The 23532-nt window shown below is 46.3% G+C and overlaps 1 protein-coding gene across 4 annotated transcripts in view; it reads right to left on the bottom strand.

Moving 5' to 3' along the window:
• PSMD11 (proteasome 26S subunit, non-ATPase 11) overlaps nt 1-23532 on the bottom strand; it is a 2265797-nt gene that overhangs the window by 1368297 nt on the left and 873968 nt on the right. For all 4 annotated transcript variants that reach the window (XM_044055234.1, XM_044055235.1, XM_044055236.1 and 1 more), the window contains one exon: nt 22179-22373. In XM_044055234.1, the coding sequence (XP_043911169.1) occupies nt 22179-22373 (195 nt within the window). The remainder of the gene's footprint in view (nt 1-22178; nt 22374-23532) is intronic.

Below are 23532 nucleotides of genomic sequence, written 5' to 3'. Positions count from 1 at the left end.
TAGGGGGGGGTACAGAGTATCCTTGGTCTGAACAGGAATCAGAGGAAATGGAAATCTGATCAGAGGAGTCTGTCTGCATCTTGCCTAGGCCTTTTCTCAGGAGGGGGATGGGAACCCCTGATTAGAGTGATGAGGTCTTCGGCCATTTTAAGCATCTGTTTCTTAGGCATGGAGGACTGTCCAGGAGAATGCTGTACTTGTTTCTTTGTCTTTAATGGTGCCTTTGTCTTGGCTGTTTAAATGGTAAGTTGTGAAGGTCTGAAAACACCTTCAGAAGCAGATGCCTGCTCAGCGGCTCCGGACCCATCTGAAGGATTAGTTTCCGTAGGCCCAATACCTTGAGTTTCCAGAGGCCTAGATGTCTCCACGTGGGAGTCTGAAGCTGCCTGTGGCTCTGAGGTAGCGGGTGTCAGGGGCTGCGAAAGAGCCTCACTGAGAACCGGTGAACTGGCGACTGGCCTAGAAGAGGTTTTGTCATTGGTTTTGGATAACTGATGCCTTTCGTTATCCTTGTCTTTGTGGTTTTTTTTGGTATTGAGTTTGTCGGCTGATCCGACTGCATCGTATAATTGAACCTTCGGCCAAAGTAGTGCAAAGCAAAATCAAAACATCTTTTTATAGTGTGTTTGTTAAATCTAGCACAAAACCAGCAACTAGTGACGTCGTGATCAGGGCCTAGGCATGGAATACAGCAAGAGTGGAAATCCTTATGAGGTATTTGCTTCCCACAAGAAATGCAATTAACTTTCTGACATCGGTCTGAAGCAAGAAAAAAAGTTTCCCCAATGGGGTACTTAGCTTTATTGAAGACTTCGGATCTGAAATTAGACTTCGAAAATCTCAGGCGTCGTCTGACCGGCACATGTGAACAGCTTCTGCTTCGGGCACCGCGCAGCAAGAAAGACTGAAGAAAATGGCATCGGATGCATCTTGTATACCCCTGGTGCACTGACGTCAGGGAAGAAGCAACAGCAACCGACACCAGACCAAGACTTTGGAATTCGGGCCGACTGCGGGACCGCCTGATGGCAGGATAACCCAAGTGTAATGACTGCAGCAGTGTAACACGAACACCAACTGATTACCTGGTGTGGAAATAACTTGGCACTAAACGTGAGCAAAAAATGAGAGATAACTGTGGCAAGAAAAATCACAAGGAACATTCTCCCCTCACCATCAATGGGGAAACAGTGGAAAGAGTGACAAGCACAAGGTTTCTGGGAGTGCACATTAATGAGGACTTGGCTTGGAACACCAACTCAAATGTTATAGTCAAGACGACGCACCAGAGATTGCACTTTAAGAAGGCCAAGGAGACAGAATTTCACATTGACAGTTCTCACTACCTTCAACCAAGGTACTATAGAAAGCATCCTGACAAACAACCTTGTGGTATGGTATGGAAGCTGCTTTACCTCTAAGTGCAAATCCCTCCAGAGAGTTGTGAAGACAGTTGACAGGAAAATCAAAGACCACCTATCCACAACTTGTACTTATCCAGTTGTCTCAGCAGGGCCAGAGGAATTATTAAAGACTGCACTCGCCCTGCTTTACAGACTGTTCTTGCATCTATCATCAGGAAAGCGCTACTGAAACATACATTGCAGAACTACAAGATTCAATAACAGCTTCTTCCTTAATGTCATCAGGCTGCTGGATTCTAGTAACAGGTATGCTCCATGATGGCCATCTGTGTCAGTAGAAAGGTACAGTTGTCTACACTTACCATAAATGTAGATGTTAGAGTGTACTCACTGTTGCAGTCATCACATTCGGGTTTATCTGCTTGCAGAAGCCATCAATCGGCCTGATTATCAAAGTCTTGGGGTCCAGCGTCAGTTGCTGTCTAATCTTCTGTGAGGTCAGGTAGTAAGGGGTATAAAGCATGCAGCCGATGTCATTACATCAGTTTTTCGTGCCCCAGATGTCAGGTGCCCCTTTAATGGGAAGAAGGAAAGTAGAGGTACAGCCAAAATAAGTCAGGGGGCTGGAGGAAAAGTAACCAGGACTGCAACAGTGAATACACTCTAACATCTACATTTATGGTAAGTGTACACAACAGTACTATTTTCTTCGTGTTTCACTGTTGGTCATCACATTTGGGTAGATTCCCAAAGCTAAGGATGGGAGGAGGAATTTAGATAGCATTAGGACCAGCTGTAAGGCCCTGCAAGACTGCAGTGGCAAAGACAGCTCTGGATTTAGAGAAAGTTGGTAGATGGTAATGCTTGAAGTATGTACAGAACTCAAGGTAGCAGCTTCTATGATGTCCCTGTTGGGGACACCTCTGAGAAAGGCTGTGGAGTTTGATGCAGCCCTGGTTGAATGGGGTCTAATCCCCTGTGGGATAAGTTTTCGATGGTGCTTATAGCAGAAATGAATGCAATGGTCTATCCATTTAGAAATGGTTTGCTTTGAAATAGCCTTCCCCTCTGCCCTTGCAGCAAATGCCACCAGAAGTTCAGATTTCATTTGTGGTTTAGTCCTGTCCAAGTAAAATCTAAGTCATCTGTGCACATCTAAGGAGTTCAGCATCCGTTCCCCTTTGTTGTGTGGATTAGAAAAGAAGGTTGGCAAATGAATGGACTGATTAACAGACGATGGATACCACTTTGGGCATGGAAGGATTGGTCCTGAGGAACACCCTATCCGCATGAATGATGATGAAAGGCTCCACTGCCATAAGGGCCTGTAAATCAGATACCCTTCTTGCTGAAATGATTGCTAAAAGGAAGGCTGTTTTCCAAGAAAGGAATTTTAACTCTGCACTTGCAGCTGGCTCAAAAGGACGAAGATTGAGTTTTTCCAGAACAAAGTTAAGGTCCCAGGCTGGAGTTGGGGCTCTCCTGGGTGGTCTTAAGTTGTTTCCCCTCTAAGGAACTGCTTGACCAGTGGATGAGAGAAGAGGGTGGGTTCTGTGCTGCAATGAGCTGAAATGGCTGAGGTGTGAATTTTGATGGAGGAAAAAAAGTCTGTTGTGAAGCATCTAAGTTAAGTATTGAAGAATCTGAGGCACATTGGGCGCTGCTGTGCCCATCCCTTGAGTTTGGTTCCAGGCACAGAATAGTTTCCATTTTTCAGCTTAAGATTTTCTAGTACTAGGCATCCTTGCATCCAAAATGACATCCAACACTTGTTTACTGAGGGATGATAACGGAGAGATTAGGTAATTAGCCAGGCTGCCAGGTTCAGGATTTGAAGCCAAGGGTGAAGAATCTGGCTCTCCAGCTGTGACAGCAGGGTAGGGGTCTGAGGCAGGTGCCCTGGAGCCAGCAGTGACAAACTGCGCAAAAGGGGGTACACCAGTGTTGGCATGGCCAGTCTGGTGCAATCAGTATCGTCCTTGATTTGTCCTGTTTGATCTTTAGTAGTACTTAGGGGAGGCAGAGGAGGAAAGGCATAAACTGATAGATTTTTCCAGTTGAAGGACAGAGCATCCACTTTCCAAGTTTGCTTGTGGGGAGTCCTTGTGCAGAATTTCTCCAATTGGTAGTTGTGGGGTGAGGCAAACAGGTCTACATCTGGGCTTCCCATTTGTATATCAACATGTTGAAAGTCTTTGGTTCTAGTTTCCACTTGTGTGGGTCCATGAAATTTCTGCTTAGTTCTTCTGCCAGTGTACTTAGCTTTCCTGGCAGGAATTGAGCCTGTAGATGCACTTGGTACCTCAAGGCTGTTTTCTACACAGCCATGGCTAGTCTGCCTACGGGGTAAGAATGGGTGCCCCCCTGCTTGTTTATGTACCACATAACAGTGGTGTTGTCCATCTTTACCATTAATTGCCCTGGAAGAATGCAGTCCTTGAAGGCTGTCAGAGCATTCTGTACAGCTAACATTTCTTTTTGGTTGATATGCAGGTGCATTTGACTTGGGTTCCATTTGCCCTGAATGCACTTCCTGCCAGGTGAGCCCCCCATGCATAGTTTGATGCATCTGTTAGGGTTTGTAGCATCCGTCTTGCAGATAGCAGGGTTTCTGTGGCCACTTGTTTGAAGTAGTTTGTCAAATTAATTTGTTTCTCTGGCGTGAGGTAAGCCATGTGGGAAGTTGTATTCAAGCTTGCTCCCAGGAATATAATTTGACAGGATATCAGGTGTGATTTCTTTTTGTTTAAGGTGTACACCAGACAAGTTAGAACCCTTTGTACAAAGGCCAGATGATTCAAAAGGATGTCCTGGCTTTCTGACTGAATTAGACAATTGTCCAGGTATGGGTATATTTGAATATTTCTTTGCCTGCAAAATGCAATAACTGGAGCTAGGCACTTTGTGAATACCCTGGGTGCAGTAGATAAGCCAAAGGGCAGTGCGTGTAGTCTGTTTGAAGCATAGGTATCTTCTGCAAGATTCCCTGATTGGGATGTGCAGGTATGCTTCCTTTAAATCTAGTGTTGCCAACCATGCATCTTTGCCTAGCACAGGAAGTAATTGGTGAAGAGTCAGTATCTTGAATTTTGGAATCTCCAAAAAGGTGTTTAGAGTAGACAGGTCCAGGATAGGACTCCATGAATTGTCTTTTCTGGGTACCAGGAAAAGTCTTGAGTAGAAACCTTGTCCCTTTTCCTCTTCTGGTACCAGTTGAATAGCCCCTTTGCTTAAGAGAGAAGGAACTTGTTTTTGGGCCTCTGCCCACTGATTTGGGGGTAGGTACGGCCACCCACTTGGTGTTGGCAACGTGTGGAAGTGAAATCTGTATCCCTGGGACACTATATTTAAAACCCATTTGTCCTGGGTAATGATTTCCCAATTCTTTGCACGAAGAGCAATCTTTCCCCCTAAAAGGGGCAGTCAGTGGATAAGTGCTTGGAAATTTTAAAAGGAAGTCAATGAGAGAGTTTACCATAAGGGGAGTGCATCACTGTTCCCAGATTTGGAAGTGGAGGCCCCCCCACTGCTTATTTCTGTGTATCCCCTGGAAATGAAACCTGGGTTTTTTGCTGTGTCTGGGTTTGGCTTGAGAAGACCTGGAAGGGGCTGGAAAGGACCAATTCTTAGAGGGCCAGTGCCTATTAAATCTAGGAGGCTGAACTTATAAAAAACCTTTAACAGTTTGCATAGATTTAGCTTTATCTTCCATCTTTTTAAGAACTTCCTCAGCCTTGTTGCCAAACAGGCGGTCCTGATATAAAGGAGCATCCAACAATTTAGCTTTAACATTATCAGGCAAAGATTGCTCCTTGAGCCAAGCATGCCTTCTGAGCATACCCAGTAACAGCAGCCCTGCAAGAGGCCTCTAATGAATCAAAACAGATTGCAAAGTATGTTTTCCAACTTGTTCAGCAGAATGCATTAAATCCTGGAATTCTATTTTCCACACAATCAGGAAGCAACATAATTTTCTGTTTAAGCAGTCCAATAACATGTTGCTGATACTTTAACATATGAAACTGTCAGTTTAAAGCCCTAATGGCAAAGGTTGCAGAAGTGTAAACCTTCTTACCCCATCTATCCAGCGCCCTGGAGTCTCTATCAGAAGGGGTAGGATTTTTAGCAGTAGAAACCTTAATGCCCTTGGGCCCCTGTGAAATAGTCTCTGGATCTGCAATAGGATTTTTAAAAAGGAACTTGCTGGACTCAGGGACCCTGAAGTATCTGTCAGTTTTTCTGGGAGCAGGAGGCAGGGAATCAGGGGCCAAAGTAGATTCCGAAAAAGCATCAACAATGTCTAGTACAGGAGGAATAGATAAAGGCCTATGCTGAGGTAGGAGAAGGAAATCCCTAAGCCTTTTTTGAATCAGAAAAATCCTGGCTTTCCCAGTGGAAATGCTCCCTTAGAGTATGTAAGGTTTCCCCCAAAATAAAATCCTCAGGCGAGGAGGCAGAGGTAATGGGAGTCCTCTGCATCAGAATCTTCATAAGTAGATAAGGGCAAATCCAGATCAGAAAAAAAAACAGAATCCTGATCAGAAGATTCATAATCAACTTCAGTCCTAGGCCTCTTAGAAGGGGAGGGGGGTTGACTACACTTGATTACAGTTTTTAGATCTTCAGCCATTCTTATTTGTTTTTTAGGCATAGAGGCCAGAGCATGTGGCCTGGGCATCGTTTTTTTTAGGCATGGATCGAGATTTAGGCCTAAGCAAAGAAGGAGGCGTCAGTTTAATATGCAAGTTCATAGGCCTGAATACACCCTCAGAAACCAGTGCCTGCACAGTGGTTCCGGACCCATCCAAGGCAGAGACATCCACAGATTCCATAGTTAAAGCGACTCCGAATGGGTCTCAGTAGAGGCCTGTGAATCAGAAGTAGTGGGTATCAGGGCCTGCAAAAGCGCCTCACTGAGTACCGGAGACTGGCTTAGCAGAAGTGTTGTCTGCAGTTTTGGACCTCGGCGGCCTGTCTCTGTCTTTATCTTTGCATTTTTTCGGAATCCTGGTAGTCGGATGGCTAACAGACGACATTTCTGGATAATTAAATCGAGAAACGAAATATTTAGGGGTGAAAATATACTGACGACGGATAGTGCACTGATTAAATAAAGCACAAAACCGACAGCAAGGTATGTTGTGGTCAGGGCCTAGGCAAGGAATTCAGTATAAATGAAAGTCTTTATGAGGTATTTGCTTTCCACAAGTAATGCAATTATTAACTTTTACTGACATAAGGAGCAAGAAAAAGTTTCCCCAACGGGGTATTTAGCTTTAGTTGAAGACTTCGGTTCTGAAACTCGAAAAATACAAGTTATGTACCTACCATAACGTTCCATGTTAGTTGTCTTCTTCTCGCCTTCTTTCTTGCTGGATGGGTTCGGAGCCGAACCTCGGCTCCGACTCGGCCACTCTAAAAGCTCGAGAGCTAGTTCCACCGGCTCGGGGCTCCCCTTTTATTCCACAATGCTAGGCGGTAATACCTCAGATCTCGTTTGTAAGCTAAGCCCAGCTAGGAAAAATCCAGAAACTGGAAAGGGGTAACCCACCTCTATAGAGTGACAGAAAGGTGACCTAAAACCTGACGAGGAAATATATATATATTACAGTAGAAAGAAGGCGAGAAGAAGACAACTAACATGGAACGTTATGGTAGGTACATAACTTCTATATGTTAAGTTGTCTATCTCGCCTTCATTCTTGCTGGATGGGACCACGTCCCTAGCACCTTGTCCGGCCCGGGTGGACTATCGGAACAGACTCTTGAGTACAGTGGAACCAAAGTTGGCTCTGTGTCTAGAAGCTAAGTCCAACTTATAGTGAGAAATGAAAGTATGGGGAGAAGCCCATGTAGCTGCAGCACAAATCAAGTCAATAGGCAGACTGTCTTGGAAAGCTATGGATGTAGCCAAAGCTCTAGTTGAATGAGCCCTAGGTTTGTTTGGTAACTGTTGATGTCTGATCGCATATACAAAGGAAATCAAAGTAGTAAGCCATCTGGAGAGAGATACTTTCAAAACTGGAAGGCCCTTTTTGCCTTCTGCATAAGAAACAAATAGCTGATCAGACTTTCTAATTTGTTTGGTCCTGTCTAAGTAATACCTTAACTGTCGATGAACATCTAACCAATGTAATTTTTGTTCTGACCTGTTGGAATAGTTAGGAAAAAAACACAGGAAGGTCAATGGTTTGATTTAGGTTTGCCGGAGAGGCTACTTTAGGTAAGAAGGATGGGATGGTACGCAAGGATACCCTATCCTTATGAAACAAAAGGTAACGGGATCGACTACAGAGTGCATGAAGTTCAGAGACTCTTCTAGCCGAAGTAATGGCTACCAAAAAGAGTGTTTTCCACGATAGCAATTTCATTGAACACGAAGCCGCAGGTTCAAAAGGGGGAAGAATCAATGATGTCAGAACCAAGTTAAGGTCCCAAGAAGGAGGAGAATTTCTAATAGGAGGCTTGAGGAGAAAAACTCCCTTCAAAAAGGCTTTGCAAAGTTTGTGAGACATGATGGCAGACTCTGAGATTCCAACATGAAAATTAGAAATGGCTGCCAGTTGGACCTTAAGTGTAGAAGGAGACTAACCTGAGTGGAAAAGTTCGGCTAAGAAATCAAGGACTGATTGAATAGAAGCAGTGAACGGGTCTATGTCCCTTCCCTGCGCCCAATAAGAAAAACGTTTCCACTTACTAAGATAAATCTTCCGAGTGGAGGTTTTATGAGAAGCTATTAAAATATCTCAAACTGAGTGAGATATTAGAGGAAGCCTGGCTAGGGTTGGAATTGGAGGAACCATGCAGTGAGGTTCAGAGAGGAGAGGGAGCGATGTAACTGACCCGACTGATGGGTCAAAAGATCTGGAACTGGGTCCAGATGCCAGGGTTGCTCCAACAGAAAATGGTGTAGAAATGGGAACCAAACCTGTCGAGGCCAGTATGGAGCAATGAGGATCATGGAAGCTTTCTGAGCGATGGCTTTCTGTATCAATTGAGAAATCAGTGGGAAGGGAGGAAAGGCATACAGAAGTCCCCGGGGCCAATCTTGGACTAGAGCGTCTCTGCTGGGATGGCCTGGTTGGGGAAAGAGTGAAATAATTTTCGAACTTGCTGTTTTGGGGAGTAGCAAAAAGGTCGCAGCAAGGCCGGCCCCACTTTAGAAAAAACTTTCTCCAACACAATTTTTCAGAGACCACTCGTGAGGCATGAGAATAGCTCTGCTCAATTTGTCCGCAATGACATTGGACTTCCCGTGAATGTGCGTTGCTATAAGAAACCGCTGAGAAGAAATCGCCCATTGCCACAGTCTGAGTGCCTCTCGACATAGGGGGTAGGATCTGGTTCCGCCTTGTTTGTTTATGTACCACACTACAGACATGTTGTCTGTCCGAATTGCTATCGTTCCTATCGGAAGAGAGTCTTGAAGGGCCTGCAACGCTAAAAGCACTGCTCCCATCTCTAGAACATTTATATGCAAGTGGCGTTCGTAAGGTTGCCATGTGCCCTGGACCGTCCTGCCCTGATAATGCCCCCCCCACCCGATCAGGGAGGCTTCCGTTGTCAGAGTAGCAACCGGAGGGGGGGGGGACAAAGGGTCTTCCTAGGAAGAGCTGGGGGGATGTAATCCACCAAGAAAGGTGATTCCTGCATGATTGAGTTATCACAATGGAGTGGGACATCAGAAGTTGTTGGTATGACCATTGTGTGAAGAGCATCCATTGTAAGATTCTCATGTGAAATCTGGCTAATGGAAGAGGAGGAATAGCAGCCGCCATTATCCCCAGTACCTTCAGGGCCAGTCGGGCTTTGATTTTGTTGCTGTGGAGGAGAAGAGAGACTTGTTTGTTTATGTCTGCTATCCTCTGGTCTGTGAGTCTGGCTGACATGCTGACTGTGTCTAGATTTGCGTCTATGAAGGTAATAGCACGACAAGGCGACAAAACAGACTTTGTGCAATTTATTGATACCTAGTTTTCGACATGTGTGAAAAGTGTAGTCCCTGGCAATTAGCAGAAGATGCTTGGTGGGGGCTGTAAGGAGCCAGTCGTCTAAGTATGGAAACACCTGGAATCCTTGACGTCTCAGATGAGAGGCGACCACTGCCATGCATTTGGTAAACACCCGGGGGGCTGTGGTGAGTCCAAAGGGCAGGGCTCTGAATTGAAAATGACTGGTTCCCAGCCTGAAGCGGAGAAATCTCCTGGAGCGTCTGTTCATTTTTATATGGTAGTACGCATCCTGGAGGTCTACAGAGCACATCCAGTTGTCCTTCCCCAATAGGGGTAGGATGGACTGCAGCGTGACCATCCGAAATTTTGTTTTCTTGACAGACTTGTTCAAGTTGCTGAGATCCAAAATGTGTCTCCAGTCCCCTGTTTTCTTTGGAACCAAAAAGAATTTGGAGTAGATTCCGGATCCTTGCTGGTCTGCTGGAACTGGTTGAATGGCTCTTTTTGCAAGCAACTTTGATATTTCTAACGCTGCTTGTTCCCTTTGAGTGGGTGGAACGTCTGGAAGGAATTTCTTTGATTGTTTTGGAATGCGAAAGAATGGGATCGAATAGCCTTCGGAAATGATAGACTGTACCCACTTGTCTTGAGTTAGGGATTGCCAGGCTTCTGGGTACAGTGATAATTCTCCCCCGACTGCCTCCGAAGGTGGACAGTCGGGCAACACCTCAGGGATGCTGAAAGGGCTAGTCAGAAAAGGTTTCTCGACTGCCCTGATTCTGCGGACCCCCCCGGCCTCTAGGGCGGCGTCTACCATTATTGTTCCCCCCTCTGCCTCTAGAGGGGAACCAACTCTGTGCGTCAGGCGAAGCTCCTTGAGATTGGTTGCGGAACCACATCTTTCCCCCCTTCTGGCCCTTGGGGTAAGGCCTAGAAGGAGTAGAAAAAAGGACTCCTACGGCAGAGAGTGTTTTGCCATCAGTCTCGCACCTTGTCAGGGTTTCTTTCACTTGAGGACCAAAAAGAGACGATCCATCAAACGGGGAGTTAGTGAAAGACGTCTTGAAAGTGTCCGCAAAATTGCATAGCCGCATCCAGGCATGCCGGCATAAGGCCACACCTGTACCTGCGGCTCTGCTCGCTCCATCAGCCACATATGAGAGGAGGCGCATGGAGGAGTTAGCTATCGAATTGAGGGTAGCCAGCTGAGAGTTCATCTTATCCTGAAAACCCGCAGCTGTTGGATCCTTTAACATCTCACTCGCTTCCTTGATCAAGTATCTCTGAGGACGAGTGAAATGACAGAGGTAGTTCAGCGAACGCATAGAAAAGGTTGCTGATGAGAACATCCGCTTCCCGTACCTGTCCATAGTCCTAGATTCCTTGTTAGGAGGATGGACGGGCACTGAAGGATCAGCTAGTTCCTTCTTGGTGGCAGCAGCCACCACCATAGCATCCACAGAGACTCCTTTGGTCAAAAATTGTCTGCTGGGGCCGTAATAAACTTTGAAGGTCTCCTGGGGGTGGGGTCCAGAGTCAGGAGCCGTCCAGGCCTTTTTTGCTACCACCTGCATGAGGGGGTCAAAGGGAGGGGACACCCAGGAGGTGGAAGGGCGAGAGCCAAACGCCTCAAGATACACCGATTCATCCTCTGAAGGGTTGAGGGCTGGCCAATTCCCCCTCTGTTTTAAGATCTCCAGGATGTCTGCAAAGGAGACATCTTCAGAGAGGGAACGGGGGGAACCTTCAGAATCCTCTAAATCCGTGTCAGAGGTGACAGACTCAGGTGAGTCTATGTGCTTCCTCTTGCACTTTCTCTTCCTAGGGGGCTCTCCTGCCAATTCAGGAGAGGCCTCGGAAGAGGAGGAGATACCCACTGGGGACTCTTGAGGAGCTGGCTCTCTGCGATCCGGGATGAGGGGGTGAGCAGAAATTACCTGAGGCACCGTGGAGGGAGGGGCGGACGGAGCAGACTGTGGAGTTGAACCAGGTTCTAACACACTCCGCATGACCTCGAAGGCACCCCTGTCAGGCAGAGCCAGAGGTCTCCGCTCTAAAAAGCTGAAAACCTCCCCCGGCACAGACAGTGATGGTTCCGAGGCCGATGTCGGAGCCGAAGTCACCAACGCCGAAGCACTGAGAGGGAGAGTGGGGTCGGACAAGGGTCCGATGCCACTCACCCCCCTCGGAGCCGACGAGGGAAGTCCGTCGCCGAGATGCCTCCAACGAAGAAATCGGAGCAGACGACGGTGCCGAAGACAATTGTATCGGCTCCGATGCCACCACAGTCTTGGGTCCGAAACGCCCCGGCTCCGAAATCAAAAAAGTCGGAGGAGGAACATTTTGAGTAATAGGGTTAACCATCGACTGATGAGTCAGGCTCTGAAGCATCTGGGCCAGTGCCTCGGACTTAAGAAGTCGACTCACCACCCTCTGAAGGTCATGATCTGAAAGTCTCGACAACCTAGAGGAGTGAGACCTATGGCTCTGGTTAGACAGCAAGGGAGATGCTGGAGCCAAATGAACGGAGCCAAGAGACTGTGACCTAGACCTTTTCCTAGTTGTCGGTTCCAATAACCTTATCGGAGCCGACTCAGTGATGTCTAACACCTCGGCTCCGGCCGGAGCCGAGGAAACAGAAGAAATACGTGTCCGAGCCCCATCGGCTCAGGCCGGAGCCGATGTTGGAACAGACTTCGAAGCCCCAGGTGACGACTCAGAAGCTGGAGCCGACGACCTGATAGGCTTCGAGGGTTTGCCCGAAGATAGAGTCGGGGGACCCTCAGGCTTCAATAAGCCTCGTAAAATAAGCTTATTTTTTCTTTCCTGCAGGACTCTAGGGCTGAAGCCATGGCAAACAGCACAAGAGTCCGGTCCCAGGCAGTACACACGAAGTGTGACCGTCTGTCAGAGACATCTTCTGACAGCACGAGTCACACTTCTTAAAGCCTGAGACCTTGGATTCTTTAGACATTACTAAAGATATAAAGTGTAATCACACACACAAACACACCGATTACACTATCCGAAATTTAAATTAAACTAATTAAGCAAAAAAAATTAGTTATTAATTAGTTTTTAATTCCCTAAAAAAAACACACACACACTCCACTACTAGGAGGGGGAGGGAAGGGCCAAAAGGCCTAAGGAAAGAACTCCTAAGTTCTTGAAGTAAAAAGGTGAAGAAACTGGAGGGAATGGATAGAAAACTACTTAACTTTGGAAAATATAAGGGAAAAAGTACAGTTTTGTACCTACCATAAATGTAGATGTCCGATAGGCATGCATCTGCAGTCCTTACAAATGGGTTGTCCTGTCGTCAGGCAGCCCTTCGGTCGGCCGGATTCCGAAGTCTGGGTCTGGCCTCGGCTGGTGTCGCACTTCACCCGACGTCATAGCTGCAGTTCTTCGGGTATAAAGGCATCAGCCGACGCCATCTTCCTCAGTGTTTCTTGCCCCAGATGCCAGGTGCCCTCTAGGAAGGCTTAATTTGGATAAATGCAAATGGTTCCAAATAGTAGAGAGCAAACAAAAAATAAGCATGTATGTACATATATGCAAACAAATACACCATAATAGATTCCCCCAGCTAGCTACAAGATGGGCAAATACCCTAGGAGTACCACAGAGGGGAAGGAGGGTGGGTAATCCTGACTGCAGATGCATACCTCTCGGACATCTACATTTATGGTAGGTACAAAACTGTACTATGTCCTTCAAGGATGCATCTGCAGTCCTTACAAATGGGTAGAATACCATAGCCAAACTGGGGGAGGAGGAGAAATAAGATTATGGTGTAGTTAAGATCCCTTGCAAAACAGCAGTGACAAAACCTGTTCGGGATCTGGAGTACAAAGGTAAATTATAATGCTTGGCAAATGTATGCACGGAGCTCCAAGTAGCAGCCTCTAAAATGTCTTTGGTAGCCACTCCTCGTAAAAAAGCTGTGGTAGTGGCTGTAGCCCTTGTAGAGTGAGGCCTGATGTTTTCTTGAGTTTTCTTCCCATGGTAGGAGTAACAAAATTTAATGCAATTTCCTATCCACTTAGAGATTGTCTGTTTTGAAATTGCTTTTCCTTCCATTCCTGTTGCGTATGCTACCAGTAGCTGGTCAGTTTTTCTATTGCTCTTGGTCCTGTCCAGGTAGTAACGTAATTGTCTATGTACATCCAAGGTATGCAACAGTCTTTCTCCCCTGTTCTGTGGGTTGGGGAAGAATGTAGGTAGGTGGATAGCTTGATTTAAGGATACCCTGGAGACCACCTTTGGCATAAAAGTAGGATTAGTTCTCATGGACACTATCTTGATGGAAGATCAGGAAGGGCTGTACTGCCATTAATGCCTGTAGCTCAGATACCCTTCTTGCTGAAGTGATTGCAAGCAGGAAAGCAGTTTTCCATAAGTACTGTAAATCTGCTGTAGCTGCTGGCTTGAAAGGAGGGAGTGTCAACTTTTCTAGCACAAAGCTCAAGTCCCATGCTGGCAATGGTGGCTTCCTAGGTGGTCTTACATTTTTAATTCCTCTCAGAAACTGCCTGAGCAGAGGATGAGAAAAGACTGGAGGATCCAAGTTGTATTCTGCTGAAATAGCTGATGCATGAATCTTAATGGAAGAATAGGACAGGCCGTTGTGGAAGAGCTCTGCCAAGTATTCCAGGATGTTAGGTATGTTTGCAAGTGACACATTCTCTCCTTTTGCAGTACTCCAAATGAGATATCTTTTCCATTTCGCTGAATAATTTTTTCTTGTTGAGGGTCTGCGAGCCTCCAAGATAATGTCCTTATCCCTTTGAGATAAATCCGGGTTATTTGGTCTTCTGCAATGTTCCAGGCAGCCAGCTGCAGTGCTTTCAGGTTTGGATGCAGGGTTTTGAAGTTGTTCTGTGTTAACAGCAAGGGAACCAGGGGCAGAGACCATATTTGTTCCCGAGACATACTCCTCAGTAATGGGTACCAGTGTTGCCTTGGCCAGTCTGGAGCTATCAGGATGATCCTTGGATGGTCTTCTATGATCTTCAATAGCACCTTGTGCATCAAAGGAAGAGGTGGGAATGCATATGCTGTCAGGTTTTTCCAACTGAAAGATAGGGAGTCCACTTTCCAAGCAAGTGGGTAGTACGTCCTTGTGCAGAATTTTTTCAGTTGGTGATTGTGTGGGGATGCAAATAAGTCTATTTCTGGTAGTCCCCATTTCCCTGTAATGGTTTTGAAGATGTCCGGATGCAGCATCCATTCGTGGGCATCCGTGGTAGTTCTGCTTAGGATGTCTGCTAGAGTATTTTCTTTTCCTGGCACAAAAATTGCTTGTAACTGATACGTTGAAGCTCAGTGCCACATTCCAGAGGTCCATTGCCATCCGGCATAGAGGGTATGAATGTGTGCCTCCTTGTTTGTTGATGTACCACATAACTGTGGTGTTGTCCGTCCTTATCAGCAGTTGACCCTGTCGAAGAAATGGTCGGAATGCCTGAATTGCCAGTTTTACTGCCAGCATTTCCTTTTGATTTATGTGTAGGTGCAGCTGGTCTTGAGTCCATAAGCCTTGTATGCACTTGTCCAGCATGTGTGCCCCCCACCCAAGGTCTGAGGCGTCTGTTGTGATGGTCTGGCTTGGTTGAGTGCTGTGGAAGGGCAGTCCCTTGTTTGATTGACAGGCCTGAGCCCACCATTGAAATTCTTGCTTCAGGCATGGAATTATTGGAATTTGGGTTTCTAGGCTGTGCTTGTGCTGAGACCATAAATTCCTTAGATACCACTGTAACTTTCTCATATGTAGTCTGGCATGTGGAATCAATATTATGCAGGATGCCATGTAGCCGAGAGCTTGCAGGACTTTTCTTGCTGTTAGCTGGTTCTGCTTTGTTAATGCCATGAAGTAGATAGGGAGTTGCTCCTGTTTTTCTACTGTCAGGAATGCCATTTGTTTTGATGTGTCCAGATCTGCACCCAAGAAGGTTATCCTTTGGGATGGTATCAGCCTAGACTTTTTTATATTGACTGTGTATCCCAGGGCTTGCAGTAGATGAATGACCCTTTCCAAATCTTTTGTTAATTTGTTTTTGTTGTCCGCTTGTAACAGGCAGTCGTCCAGGTAAGGGTAAATTTGAATTCCCTGAAGCCTGCAATGAGCAATTACTGATGCCAGGCATTTCGTGAATACTCTGGGTGCAGTAGATAAGCCAAAGGGCAATGCTGAGAATTTATAATGCTCTGATCCTGCAAGAAATCTGAGGTATCTTCTGCAATTTGGTCGTATGGGGACGTGCAGGTATGCCTCCTTGAGATCTAGAGTTACCAGCCAAGACTCCTTGCCCAGCATGGGAAGAAGCTGCTGTAGGGTCAGCATTTTGAATTTTGGAACAATGAGGTATGTGTGTAAAGCGGACAGGTCGAGAATAGGTCTCCATTGGTTTTCTTTTCTTGGTACCAGGAAGAGTCTGGAGTAAAATCCTTGTCCTTGTTCCATAGATGGTACCCTTTCTACAGCTCTCATCCTTAGTAAGTGAGTTATTTGTTGTAGAGCTTCTGTCTTCTGATTTGAAGATAGGTTTGGCATTCCTCTCTTCCTTGGTAGAGTATGGAAGTGAAACCTGTAACCTTGGTCTATTGTCTGTAAAATCCATTTGTCTCCTGTGATGTAATGCCAGTTTACTGAAAATAAGGCTAGCTTCCCGCCTAAGGGTGCCTCTAGTTGTTCCCTGGTAGGCGGTGCCAGAGCCAAGTCACTGTGACTGTCCTGTGGAAGTGGTGGTGGCTGGATCTGTGGCTGTAACCTCGCTGGTTGTTAGCCTGCCACTGACGACCCCTGTAGGCACCTCTGGATTGACCCCTGCCTCTTGAGCGCCTATTCCTGCCTCTCGGAGCTCTGGAGGTGTCTGGAAAGGACCAATTCTTGGAAGGCCAGTTCCTGCTAAACCTTGGAGGCTGGACCTGCAAGAAATCCTTGACTGTCTGGACAGATTTTGCTTTCTCTTCCACCTTCTTCAGCACCTGCTGTGCAGGGGAGCCAAACAAATTGAGCTTATCCATGGGAGCATCTCGGAGTTTTGATTTAACATGGTCTGGTAAGGACTGCTCTTTTAACCATGCATGTCTTCTGATCACTGTGCCAGTCATGGCTGATCTAAAGGAGGCCTCCAGTGCATCATAGCCACATTTTAAGGAATGATTACTGACCTGCTGAATGTTGTGTACCATTTCCTGTACAGATTTTTTGTCTAATGGTTCATCCGAGGACAGTTTTTTAGTTAACTGGTCTAACATAAATTCCTGATATTGAATCATGTGGAATTGACAGTTCAAGGCCCTAGCTGAAAGAGTAGCAGAAGTGTAAACTTTTTTACCCCATCTATCTAAGGACCTAGATTCCCTTTCAGAGGGGAGGGTTTTTTTGGTAGAGGTAGCTGCTACAGCCTTGGGTCCCTGGGAGATAGTTTTGGGATCTGCAAAAGGGGCCTTATACAAATGATAATGTGTGTCCGGAACCCTGTAGTACCTATCGGGCTTAGCAGGGGCCGGAGGAAGAGAATCAGGAGCAGTACAAGCATCATTAAAAGCATCATCCACAACAGTAAGTACTGGAGGAATGGCTAAAGGCCTATGCTGTGGCAAATGCAAAAAGGTTCTAGGCCTTTTTCTAGAGTCTGAAAAATCCTGGCCCTGCCATTGAAATTGTTCCCTCATAGCATGCAAGGTTTCCCCAAAGAAAATTCCTCAGGCGGAGAGGCAGAAGGATGGACTCTTCTGCATCAGAGTCCTCATAAGGAGAAAAAGGGGCCTCTGGAGGGTTTGAATTATCTGATTCATCAGAGGAGCCATCTGAAGAAACTGGCTCAGGGGGCTCTACTCTAGTCCTCTTCTCTGGAGGTGGGTGAGAGGCCCTGTCTGGATGTGGTTGGGATCCCCGGATCAAAGAAATGAGATCCTCTGCTAGACTAAGCATTTGTGAACTAGAACTAGGCCTGTGAGAAGGGGTCTTAGCAGGCACAGTTTTGGTAGTTTTTGCTGCTTTAGCCCTGGCAAAGGCCTTAATCGACATGGATGCAGGAGGCCTAGCAGCTCCACGTGCAGGGGTAGAAATATCCAAAGGGATAGTATCAGATAAATCCTGTGAACCTGTAAGAGCAGGTGGGATTTCAGTAGCAGTTTCAGCCAAGCTGGAAGAGGCCTCGGTAAGTGGCAAGCTTTCGGACGAAGGAAGAACCGTGGACTCTGTTTCAGCCGAAACAGAGACACTCGCGGTGGGCTTAACCGCGGTTTCGGCCGAAACCGCGGACCGCGAGTGTCGGTCCTTTTCCTTGCGTTTTTTAGAAATTTGCGCAGTCGGAGCATCCGACGGCATAATGTAAGCAAAAGCGGAGCCGAAAAACTCTTCAGCAAATTCCGACCGACGTCTAAGCGTCCGTCGGTTGAAAGAAGCACAGGCTAGGCAAGCTGCTACGTCGTGGTCTGGGCCTAAGCAAGGTAAGCAGTAAGAGTGGAAATCTTTATGAGGTATTTGTTTCCCACAAGTTAAACAGTTATTCACTTTTTCTGACATCGGCTGAGGCAAGAAAGAGTCCCCAACGGGGTACTTAGCTTTTTAGAAGTCTTCGGTACTTGTAGTAGTAATCTCTGGTTCTGACCGACCGGCATTTGCGAACAGCTTCTGCTTCGGGCGCCACGCGGCAAGAAAGACTGAGGAAGATGGCGCCGGCTGATGCCTTTATACCCGAAGAACTGCAGCTATGACGTCGGGTGAAGTGCGACACCAGCCGAGGCCAGACCCAGACTTTGGAATCCGGCCGACCGAAGGGCTGCCTGACGACAGGGCAACCCATTTGTAAGGACTGCAGATGCATCCTTGAAGGACATCTAAGTTAAAGGGGTTTTAAAAGAGTTTTAGATTGCTCTAAACTAACTAACCTGAAGCCGGTTGGAACAACACACCTCGATCGCTGTAGCGGCAAACGAGATCTCAGGTATTACCGCCTAGCATTGTGGGATAAAAGGGGAGCCTCGAGCCGGTGGAACTAGCTCTCGAGCTTTTAGAGTGGCTGAGTCGGAGCCGAGGTTCGGCTCCGAACCCATCCAGCAAGAATGAAGGCGAGATAGACAACTTAACATCTAAAATTTCAGGAGTCGGCTGACCGGCACTTGTGAACTGCATCTGCTTTGGGCACCGCACGGCAAGAAAGACTGATGTAATGGTGCCGGCTGCATGTTTTATACCCCTGACATCATGGAAGGGACAGCAACCGAAGCAGGACCCAAGACTTTTTTAATCAAGCCAACTGAGGGCTACCTGCAAGCAGATAAACCAAATGTAATGACTGCAACAGTGAAATACGAAGAATATCAGACCACTGAACAGCTAGAGTCCACTGGAGAACATGCATATAGAAACGTGCCATAGGAAAGAATAGTGATGTAAAAATCTTACCATAACCATAGACTTCCTTCTCTTCCATGCTGCAGTATTCCAAACACTTGGGTTTTCCTCGTTTGCTACCCGAACATCTGGCCAGTATACAAACACTTCTAGTCATTGCAGGGTATGTGGGAAATCCGACATTGGCTAAGGGAACGTGGGCCATAAAAGTGACGTCTGCGCACACCACACCTCAGAACTGAGAGCCCAGTTGGATCTCAGACCCAGGATAACTGTACAAGTCTAGTGCCATCCAAGTAAGGAGAGTTTAAGGGAAGAAAGGGAAGGAGGGAGGGAAGAAATACTACAACATGGAAGAGAAGGACATCCATGGTTATGGTAAGATTTTACAAAACTGTTCTATGTCCTTCTATTCATATGTTGAATTATTCCAAACCCTTGGGTGAGTGCCAAAGCTCAAAGGGAAGAGGAGGGTGGAGGCTTGGCACTATTTTCTAGGAATCCATGAAGGTTTGCCCTAGCAAATTCAGCCCCGGACTTGGAAATGTGATCCGATCTATGTTGTTCAGTAAAGCTGTTGACAGAGATCCATGTAGCTGCCTCTAAAATGGAGGCAGTGTCCAGCCCTTTAAAGAAAGCCCCAAAGCCATAGCCCGAGTGGAGTGTGCTTTAATCTTAGATTCTAAGGCTCTTACATGGTATGTATAACAAAAAGAAACCACTCTTGAAATTCAGGCAGAAAGGGTCTGCTTCGTCACTGCTTTCCCCAGAGCCCTGTGATGAAAGCAGACAAACAATTGGTCTGATTTCCTGATGTAATTGATCTTGCCAAGGTAAAACCTAAGCCGTCAGTGCACATCAAGGGAGTGTAAGACTCTCACTGCCATTCTGTGGATGAGGAAAGAAGGTGGGAAGGTGAATAATGGTTTAAGGATAACATTCACCACTTTGGACATGGACAGGTTCGTCTTGGTTACCCTTGTCCTTAAGGAAGGTGAGGAAAGGGGAATAGCTATGAGGGCCTGTAGGTCTGACACACTCCTGGCAGTTATCAAGGCTACCAGGAGTACCGTTTCCCAAGTGCACTGTTTGAGAGATATCTTACAAGCTGGTTCAACAGGGGTCACCATGAGATTCTCAAACATAATTCAGGTCCCAAGGGGGTGGGACTGGTTTTGAGATGCAGCACTCCCTTTAAGAATAACTTTGCAGGCAACCATCCAGAGGCAGACAAGCTGAAATAGCAGCAAGGTGGGCTTTAACATAGGAGTTCACCAACCCTGTCTGCAAGAATTCACACAGGTATGACAGTACCAGGGGGACATCACCCTGAAATGAGTCCAACTGTCTTTGCAGACACCCTATGGAGAAACTTTTCCATTTAGACATGCAAGATCTCCTAGTGTTAGGTTTCCTAGCCTCCTGCAGGACTGCAAGCACATCCTCACTGTAAAGGTGTCTATAAGGGATCAGAATTCTATCACCCACAGAGTAAGGTTCAGACACTGTAGGTGGGGATGGATTAGTGATTCCTTAATCTGTGTGAGAAGGTCCACTCTGAGGTAACTTGTGATGACTGCCACTGGCTGAATGTAAAAGGAGGGGGGACCAATGCTGTCTTGACCAAAAGGGAGTTATCAACAAGATTTTGTTTGCCCTGCTGAATTTTCAGTAAGACTTTCTGAAGTGGGAAGGGGGGAATGCATACAAAAATATCCCCTTCCAAAAGACTGAAAAGGCGTCCATCCGTAGGCCTTGCTAGAGAACTGGGTAGCCTGGTGCAAAATGATGGAAGTTGTCTGTTCAGAGGGGAGGCAAACATATCGGAGGTGTACACCATTTGTGGACTATGTCCAGGAATACATCCTTGTGAAGCATCCACTCGTGGGACTGTGACATGGACCTGCTCAAGGTGTCTGCCTGAGTTTTCTGCTCTGAAGGGATATACACTGCCTGCAGAGTGACTCCCTGTTGTGTGGCAAGCTCCCAGATTTGAAAGCTAGTCTGCAGAGCAAATAGGATTTTGTTCCCCCCGCTTGATCACAGAACTGTAGTGTTGTCTGTGAACAATTTTAGGTGGCCCTGCTTCACGGTATGCTGGAAAGCCTTCAGTGCCAGAAGAATTGCTCTCATTTCTCGGATACTGAAATGTTCCTGTTTGATGGAGCCTGACCAACTGCCCCAGACTCTTAGGGAAGCCATAGCTGCTCCCCATCCAAGATCTGAGGCATCCGTATACATCTCCTGTACTGAGTGAGGAAAGTCTGTAAGGGGAGTGTTGGAGGTCACTTGATTCAACCACCAGAGAATCTCTTTCCTAAGACAAGGTAGGAAAGGGATTTTGTACTCTAGGGGGTGAGACTGCTGTGTCCATATAGACCTTAGGTACCATTGTAACTTTCTCATGTGGAGCCTTGCCAATGGTAACATCGGTATAGTCGATGCCATATGACCTAGAAGTTTGAGGTACTGCCTGGCAGTCAAGACTGACTTGAAGGACAGAGAGCAGGTACTGCCTTAAGTTTTCCACCTTTTGAGATAACAGAAAAGCCCTCATGGTATCCATATTTATCCTGCATCCCAGGAATATTTGGTCCTGAGAGGGGTTCAATTAAGACTTTGGGTAGTTCATCTTGAAATCCAGAGCTTGCAGGACTGATACTATTGTTTGTAGATGGTGTAGCAAGGATTTTGAACAGTCTGCCTGGATCAGGTGGTCATCCAGATAAGGAAATATTTGAATCCCTTGAGTTTTGCAGAAGGCAATCACTTGTGCAAAGCACTTGGTGAAGACCCTTGGTGCTGTAGAAAGTCCAAGGGCAATGCAGAGAACTGAAAATGTGAGGAGCCCACAGAGAAGCACAGGAATCTCCTGCAATTGGGCCTTACGGGGATCTGCAGGTAGGTTATACCTGATATCCAAGGTGGCTAGGAAATCCTGAGGTAAAAATCAATGGGAAGAGGGTCTGCAGACTGAACATTCAAAAGGTGGGTACTTGCATGAAAAGACTGATGTTGGAAATAACTGTCGCCACGCGACCAAAACTTCTACTTGCACAAGTACTGTTTCTGCACTGCCTCCTGCACAGAGTTGTGTGAGACTGACACACCAAGATAATCAAGGTTTAGATTAATTGTATTGCTGTGATTACGTGATTAACAGTTTAAGTGTGGAGAAAAAAACTAAAGTACAAACTGTTCCTTTACCTGTTTTACTTTCACACAGTTAAGTATCTTCCTGAAGTAATAACAGTGTTTATTCTGCTGCCAACACTGAGGCAATTCAGATATTTGAGCCCGACAGTGCCACCAGTAATAGGTTTAAAAAAAAGTGAATAAATGGATGGCAGAAAACCCACTGTATGGACTGAAATGCGTCTTCAAGGCTGTGACTCACTATGGCTCAAACATTACACTGGCACAAGGTAAATGCTGACCGGTTTCTCTTACTTTCAATTATTCATGGAACTATGAACACACGTTTTACTGTACCTGACTGCATATCAAGAGCAGCCTGCAATTTGGGAGGACAGTAGATGGCATTAGCAGTAGTTCTTGCTGACGTTAATGCTGCCCTTGCTTTCGGTAAATTACTTAAAGCATGGTAAGTTTTGCTTTCCAAGAGCTGAACTTCAACTAGCAGAGCCTTATCATCCATTTTCTTCAGTTCTCTCAGCAACTGAGAACCTAAAAAGACAGAATGAAAGCTGGTTGATCATGCCCCAGTTCAAGTAAACAGTGTATCATTTTACAGAGAGAAAGATTGTCACTACACCAAAGATCTTTGCATCTTTAAGGTAAATTAGAAGTTATGTACTCACCATAACGTTCCATCTGAGTAGGTGTATTCATTTGTCTGCAACCTGTGGGTTATGGATCCGATATCGGATCCAAACCGGCATGGTTAACCAGCTATGGATCCAAGCTCTCAGCTCCTCCCCTCACCCATAATGCCCTGCATGACCTCAGATCGAGTTTGCCAACAGCATAAACACCCTGAAAAGGGTAACACAACATATGCAGGAAACTGAAAGGCCAGGGGGATAGGAGGGCGGGATGGTTGCAGACAAATGAATACACCTACTCAGATGGAACGTTATGGTGAGTACATAACTTCTAAATCTGAAGTAGGAGATTCATTTGTCTGCAACCTGTGGGACAGAGTCCCCAGCTACCTGAATCTTGGGCGGCCATCATGGAAGGATATTCCGGAGCACCGCAGAGCCAAAGGATGCTCTACCCCTAGATGTAAGATCCAACTTGTAGTGGGAAATAAAGGTATGAGATGAAGCCCACGTGGCTGCTGCACAAATATCATCTAGAGGAATCCTAGCCTTAAAGGCTGCCGAGGTAGAGACTGACCGGGTTGAATGGGCATGTACCTCCGGTGCGGGCCTTCCCGAAGCTTGATAAGCTAGTAAGATACATTGTGAAATCCAGCGAGATAATGAGACTTTGGAAATTGGCTTGCCCAAATTAAATTTAGCAAAGGAAATGAACAACTGGTCGGATTGCCTATGACCAGCCGTCCTGTTTAGATAAAATCTAAGTTGCCTGTGAACGTCTAAGGAGTGAAGCTTGTATTCACCCTTGTTTTGATATTTAGGGAAGAAAACAGGGAGGTTAATGGATTGATTTATGTTTGCTTCAGAAGCTACCTTAGGAAGAAAGGACGGGTTGGTCCTGAGGTAAACACGGTCTGGATGAAAGACCAAGTAAGGAGGTTTAGCTGATAATGCTTGAAGCTCTGAGACTCTCTTGGCCGAAGTAATGGCTACTAAGAAGGTGGTCTTGAAAGATAAGAATTTATCTACCATAGCCGCCGGTTCGAAGGGGGGGGGGGGCG

This window comes from Protopterus annectens, chromosome 13.part0 (genome assembly GCF_019279795.1).
Source record: "Protopterus annectens isolate FY-2018-M chromosome 13.part0, PAN1.0, whole genome shotgun sequence".
Classification (NCBI taxonomy): domain Eukaryota; kingdom Metazoa; phylum Chordata; order Ceratodontiformes; family Protopteridae; genus Protopterus; species Protopterus annectens.
This window is presented reverse-complemented; position numbering and strand designations above follow the sequence as displayed.